The following is a 7,604-nucleotide window of genomic DNA, read 5'->3' on the forward strand; positions in this document are numbered from 1 at the left end:
AGGCACTCACTCATCTCTGCCAAGAAATTTGGAAGACAACTATCTGGCCAACTGGCTTGAAGAGATCCATATTTGTGCCCATTCCAAAGAGAGGTGACCCAACGGAATGTGGAAATCATTGGACAATCTCTCTGATATCCCATGCAAGTAAAGTTTTGCTAAAGGTAATACAGAAATGGCTATAATCATACATTGACAGAGAACTTCCAGAGGTTCAAGCCGGATTTAGAAGAGACTGTGGAACGAGGGATAGCATTGCTGATGTCCGATGGATCTTGAAAGCAGAGAAGATCAGAAAGATGTTTGCCTGTGTTTTTAATTGACTATGCAAAGGCTTTTGATTGTGTGGATCATGACAAGCTATAGACAACATTGTGAAATATGAGTATTCTGGAACCCTTAATTGTGCTCATGAGGTATCTATACCTGGACCAAGAAGCAGTTGTTTGAACAGAACATCGGAACACTGAATGTTTTAAAATTAAAAAAGGTGTGCGACAAGGTTGTATTCTTTCACCATAATTATTCAACCTGTATGCTGAGCAAATAATCCGAGAAGCTGGGTTCTGTGATGATAAAAATGTGGCATCAGGATTGGAAGAAGACTCATTAACAACCTGTGATACACGGATGATACAACCTTGCTTGCTGAAAATGAAGAGGATTTAAAACATTTACTATGAAGATCAAAGAGTACAGCCTTCGGTATGGATTATATCTCAATGTAAAGAAAACCAAATCCTCACCACTGGACCAATAAACAACATTCTTCTCAACGGAGAAAAGATTGAAGTTGTCAAGGACTTCATTCTGATTGGATCAACTATCAACCCTCAACGGAAGCAGCAGTCAAGAAATCAAAAGACGTATTGCATTAGGCAAATCTGCTGCACAAGACCTTTATAAAGTGTTGAGGAGCAGAGATGTCAGCTTGAGGACTAAGGTGTGCCTGACCCAAGCCATGGCATTTTCAGTAACCTCATATGCATGCGAAAGCTAGACAGTGAATAAGGAAGACCGTAGAAGAATTGATGGTTTTGAGTTGTGTTGTTGGAGAATATTGAAAGTGCTATGGGTTGCCAAAAGAACCGATAGATCTGTTTTGGAAGAAGTGCAGCCAGAGTGCTCCTTAGAGGCCAAGATGGCCAAACGTTGGTCTTTCATACTTCAGACATATTGATAGGAAGAACCAGTCACTGGAGAAGGATATCATGTTTGGTAAGGTGGAGGGTCAGAGAAAAAGAGGAAAACCCCCAATGAGATGGATTGGCCAAATGACAGCATCGATGGACTCAAGCGTGGCAACAGTAGTGAGGTTGGCCCAGGATTGGGCAGTGTTTCGTTCTGCTTTGTATAAGGTCGCTATGTGTTGGTACCGACTTGATGGCACCTAACAACAACAACAACTACCTGTTTTTCACATGCCACATTTCCACTGTTACTAAATGATGTCATTCCTATCTTTAAAAAATATTCAGTATTCAACCTCTACTAACTACATATACTGCACATTAGTCCAGTCACTCTCATGTCATACCTACATTATTGATATAGGATCCTAGTTGGCCTTCCAGCTTCTAGCCTTGTTTCTGTCTCCACCCAAAGTGTATTTTCAAAAGAACATGGAATGATCCAGTTAAAATATAAATCAGGTCATCGTTCAAAAACATTCCTCTGATTAAAATCTTTCAGTGACTTCTCAACTCACTCATATGAAAACAAAAGACCGTATTCTTGTAGTTACCAACATGGCCCTACATAGACTGACCTTCCAATACTATTCCTTCATTTTTCTTGCTATAACCCCCTTAACTTCATACTCTGGTGCTACTGGCCTCTTAGTTTCTTCTTGAGTTTGTTGGGCCTCGGGGCTTTGGTACTTCTATTGCTTTTGCCTAGAATGCTTTCCCCCATCTCATTTCCTTCCCTTCCTCACGTCTTTACTAAAGGTCTTCCCTAACTATTCTATTCTAAAACTGCAACCTTCCTCACTCCCTTTCCTATTTTATTTTTCCTCTTAGAACTTATTCCCATTAAAAGTTTCTTGGTTATTTACCTTGTATATTGTCTGTTTTCCCCACTTAAAGTTCCAAAGACCAGGAATTTTTGTTGGTTTTACTCATTGTTTTTCCATTGCCTAGAACAGCATCTTGCTAATGTAACATGCATTCAGTAATGTGTTTGGTGACATACTAATGACACTCTGTGTTATAAGCCTTTCCCATCATGAGTCACATAAGACCAATGGCAAATTCATGTCTCTTCCATGTTATGCTCACTATGGAACATAAAGTCAGTGAGTTGAATGGTAGGCATAATGTTTTACAAAAAATCTTTACTTTTTAAATTTTTTGCTGCCTGACAAATTTAACCAATTTTAAACATACATATGATGTAATTACATCATAAGTATGTATGTTGTTGTTAGGTGTCATCGAGTAAGCACCAACTCATAGAGACCTTATACACAACAGAACAAAACACTGCTCTGTCCTAGGCCTACTTTACAATCTTGGCTAAGCCTGAGTGCATTGCTGCCGCTGCTGTCCTAATTAATCTTGTTGGGGATCTTTCTCTTTTTCTCTGACCCTCCACTTTACCAAACATGGTATCTTTCTCCAGAGACCTGACCATCCTGGTTTCCAAGGAGTATTCTGGCTGTACTTCTCTTCCAACTGGTTAATTGTTTTGGTTTTTTTTTTTTAATGTTTTATTATGAACTATGTAATAGTTTACATGGGAGAACATTAGCTTTACATTTATCCTATCGTATATAGTTTCCTTGCCATAGCTACAATCCCCTCCATGCATCATCAAACAACCAAAGGGTACACCCCACAAGCCTGCCCCCTGGTCCTCAGCACACAACCTCTCTCCCTCTCTGGGTCTAAAGTCCCCAGCCTCTCCATCTCTTCATGTAATCGTCTCTGTCTCCATTGGTTTATTTTTTCAGTAGTCCATGGAACTTTTAATTTTCTCCTCCAACACCGTCACTCAAATGCATCAATTCTTCTACAGTCTTCCTAATTCACTGTCCAACTTTAAGGAAAACTGTGAAAGAAATTATTCATTTGATTTACAGTGTTGGAGGACAATAGTAAAAGTACCGTACTGCCAAAAGTATGTATATGCATGTATAAAAACAAATCAGATAGGGTGTGGCACTGTAGGATATGCATTAGACTGTGAGCTAGAAGGTTGGCAGTTCAAACCGACCAGGTGCTCCTTGGAAACCCTATACAGGTTTGCTGTTATTCAGAACCAACTTGACGGCACTTAACAACAAAGTATAATTTTGAAAATTTAAATTGGAATGAGAGTTGTTTAAAAAAAACAAACAAAAGATGTTAATTCATTGTTGACTGTGAGCACTGCATAAACATCAGACTGTAATACTTAATCTCATAATTCTGTGATTCTATTATTCCCTTTTCATGTATATTTTGATACCCACTTATATATGATACTATTGATTGTGAGAGTGTAAAATGGTAATGCATGTGATTCTTGAATTTAGTGTTGATACCTTTAAAAGAGATGTCAAGGAAGATTAGAAAATGCCTCTTTAATCTGATGAAAGTGAAGTCAATGGAATATGCTTATAGTTGCAGCTATGGGGGGCATCTTGTTTCAAGGAGAGTCAGTTAGTGATAGAGAATTGTCTATGCTAATACCTATTAGGTGGTAACTCTTAGTGATGTAACGGAAAGATAGCTTTGGAACAAGCTGTGTTATGCATGCTTTGCTATGTTGTCTGACTATCTTTTTGATGGCAAATAATAAGTAAAAACTATTTGTGCCTTACAGGGATACAAGTATTTATATCTGACTCCTCAAGATTATAAAAGAGTCAGCGCTCTCAACTCTGTCTATTGTGAACATGTAGAGGATGAAGGAGAATCCAGGTAGGTGTTTATGTATCAGAATAATTTGGTCTGGAGTAAACAAGGACAGATTTTTTTCCTGCCCCCTAACATCCTGCTGATAATGACTTTGAAGACTGCTTGGTACATAATTTAGAGGTCTTAAAGTTGTAGCTTAACTCTGCCACTTATATTAGCTGAAGGACCCTATTATTGATTGAGCTTTTAAAATTTTAAGATGCATTCATTTTAGAAAAATTGGAACATGAAAGCAATTATAAAGAAAAAAAGGTAAAATAAACCATAACCCTATTCTGAGAGGTCACTATCATTAATGTATGTTAATCTACTTTTCGTATGTTAAGTGCCATCAAGTTGATTCTGACTCATAGGGACCCTGTAGAGGGTTTCCAAGGAGCATTTGGTGAGCTTGAACCACCGACCCTTTGCATGTCTGACGCATTAGCCCACAGCACCACACCAGGACTCTTATCTTTCCTATAGACATAAGCATTTTTTCTGTGTAGTTGGGATTATAAAAGATAAACTCTTTCATAATTGGGAAGTGTTCTCCTTTTTTTAAGAACTGTTTAAAAATAATATGTTATGGTGGCTACTTATTATTTCATCACAATGAATATGTTATATTTAAACTTTAATTATTTCTAATTTTCTATATTCTAGCACTAGACTGAGTTTGGTTTTTTTTTGGTTTTTTTTTGTAACGTTTTTATTGTGAATTCTATGATAGTTTACATGGGAGCACATTCGCTTTACATTCATCCTGTTGTATATTGTTTCATTGCCATGATTACAGTCCCCTCCACGCATCATCAAACAACCAAAAGGTGTACACCGTAAGCTTGTACCTCAGTCACCAGCACACACAGCCCCTCTCCCTCTCTGGGTCTAGATATCTCAGCTGCTCCATCTCTCCACATCATCGTCTCTGACTCCATCTCTGGCGTCACTGCTTCTCTGGGTAGGGTCTTGCACTCCAACACTTCTCCCTTGATGGTCCCAGGGACCTCTGCTCCTGGACTGCAAAGTCAGTCACTCCCCTCATTTTGCTACAAAACGTCTACCTTGACATTTCCAACCCTCACAGTCAGTCCTGATAGCAATTATTCACTATTGTACCACAAGAGTCCTATCCCCATCTCCTTTCATCAGCTCTGTCCAGACAGATTGGATACTACTGCATGGAGATTCTACCTTCCTCCGTGCCCTTTGGATCTGTGCTCCCACTTTTTTTTTTTTTTTCAATTTATTGTCCCACCCTCCCCCGACACACACACACAGTCATAAATTATAACTCCCTCTTGAAACCTTGTAAGCCAGTCACTTCGTGCCTTTATTGCTCCCTCATTTTAGGTAGCCAATGTCTAAGTGGCCAGTCCCTGTCTACCCTATGTACAGAGGGGATAGCATTGATACTTGATGTGAAGACTCCTTCCCTTTCTGTTGTTATGTAGAGTTATTACCTCCATGAGTATAGGTCGGGTTCATCAAATTGTAACTATTTACCCTTGTTTCCTTTATCCAAAAAAAAGTTGGAGATTTTTTTGTAATCTTCCTCTGTCGAATTCTGATAATCTTCTAGTTGAGTTCTGTTTATCAAGCCATCGAGGCTACGTCAAATGGGTACTATCTACAAGTTTGGGTGTTCTTGTGCCTCTCTCCTCACTTCATATCAGCTGGATGCTTCACTCTCAGCTCTAGCCCTCTGTGGCTATGTCCTTGTACATGGGCTCAAGTGTCCCCAGGTCTCACCACACTTTGGACCAACCAGCCCATCCTCTTCTCTCGCTCATCTCCAGGTCAACGGGAGTCAATGGAGTGTGGTTGAACTCAGCCCATTTCTTCATTGCTGCCTTTCCCCCTCTTCCACTCACCAGTAGACCAGTGTGGTTGCCAGGAAACTTACATGCCTGTTCATGTGTTCCCTTTGAGTTTCAGTCTTAGAAGGAAGTTTGTCCTGAAGGAACTTGATTGCTTGCCTTAATAGCTTCCCAGCGAACAACTTGCTCATTCTTGTAGTAGCCAGTCATGCTGACATTTTTGTTTTGGGTTTTTCCTGATGATCTTTCTTTGCAGATGTATCTTCTGTTGCTCTGGCTGTTCCAGGCTTGTCTGCTTATCCTTGCTAATGGGGATGTCCCACCTCATAAGGTTCTGGATGGGACTCAGGATTCCATCTAAGATCCTACACTCTGTAAAAGCTTTGCAAGAGGCCTATTTCACTGGGCAAGTTCTAGAACCCCTTTTAAGTATTACAATCAGTTATAGGCTGAAGACGGGCTTAGAAGTTTTCTGCAATCATGTTTCCCAACATTGCTTTCTATTCCACTTAAGTGTCTATTTTACAATAGTAGACAAGAGAAACCAATATTCATAAGACAGTCAAGCATTTTAGTAGATCCCTGTGTCACAGAGCTCTGTTGTTCCAAGATTGAGCATGCATCACTATTTACCTCTGTCCTACTTTGGTCATGTAAACCTGTCTCATTGTTACCCTATCTATCTAGTTCTTCTTCCTCCTCCCCTTTGTATTCCCCTCGCCAACACCTGAACTAAACCCCCCACCCCAACACTACTGGTGTGGTTACCTTATAGTCCATTAATTCTTCCCTCCATTTAAGACTATTTTATCCTGTAATCTACCTGACCTTCCCACCACCTGGATCTCTGTTCCTATGTGGTTACCTTCTTTCACCTTTTAATTGTTTTGATCATAGACCGACCTCCCAGATCCTCTGTTCTTACAATTTTATTCTGTTCTTAACGCTTTTATTTGTTGATTGAGTTCAGGGTGATGCTGCCACGTACATCAGTCTCTGGGAGTTGTCTGTTCTTGTTGGTTCTCAGTCCACAGAACTCCATATTTTTCTTAGCAGGATTGGCTTTGGCAAAGTCACTTATCTTTTGTTTATCCTGGGATGTTTTGATTACACCATCGTATTTGATTGACAGTGTTGCTGGGTAGAAGATTCTTGGTCATAAGTTTTTTTCTTTCAGGGTTTTATATATGTCTCCCCATTGCCTTCTTGCCTCCATGGTTTCTGTTGAGAGAACCGAGCTTAATCTGATTTGCTTGCCTTTGTATGTTACACTTCTCTTTTCCATAGCTGCTTTCAGAATTCTGTGCTTATCTTTTTATTTTGGAGAGCTTGATTATTATATGTCTTGGTAATTTTCTTTTAGGGTCTATCCTTCCTGGGGTTCGTTGAGCTTTTGAATGCTTATCTTTTTGCTTTTCAGGATGTTAGGAAAAATTTCTTTCAGCATTTCTTCAGCTACCTCATCTGTGGACTTGTGTGCTTCTTTCTGTTCCAGAATGCCGATAATTCTTAAGCTATTTCTCTTTATGTTGTCCAACATGAATCTTGGGCCGTCTTCAGATTTTTTTATCCTTTTTTCTGTTTGTTCTTCTGTCTTAATAGTGTTGAGAGATTTATCTTCTAGCTCACTAGTTCTGGTTTCTATCTCTTCAGTTCTCCTCCTTTGCCCTTTCAGTGTATTGTCCATTTCTGATAATCTATTATTAATCGTTTGGACCTCTTTCTGTAGGTTTTGAATTGTTTCCAAAGCTGTGTCTATCTTGATTGTTCCTGTAGCTCTTTCCTGACTTCTTCCTCATTTTTCTCAACTCCATTGTATAGTGTTTGATACATTTTATAATCATTTTTCTGAATTCCTTTTCAGGCATTTCCAAAGCCTGTCCATCTTACAGTATGGAGT

The 7,604-nt window shown here is 39.3% G+C and overlaps 1 protein-coding gene across 1 annotated transcript in view; it reads left to right on the forward strand.

The window, feature by feature from the left end:
- Positions 1 to 7,604, forward strand: part of ACACA (acetyl-CoA carboxylase alpha) — a 336,306-nt gene that overhangs the window by 251,879 nt on the left and 76,823 nt on the right. The window contains exon 43 of the mRNA XM_006832345.1: positions 3,808 to 3,905. Coding sequence (XP_006832408.1) covers positions 3,808 to 3,905 — 98 coding nt within the window. The remainder of the gene's footprint in view (positions 1 to 3,807; positions 3,906 to 7,604) is intronic.

Source organism: Chrysochloris asiatica, unplaced genomic scaffold (genome assembly GCF_000296735.1).
Source record: "Chrysochloris asiatica unplaced genomic scaffold, ChrAsi1.0 scaffold00007, whole genome shotgun sequence".
NCBI lineage: Eukaryota > Metazoa > Chordata > Mammalia > Afrosoricida > Chrysochloridae > Chrysochloris > Chrysochloris asiatica.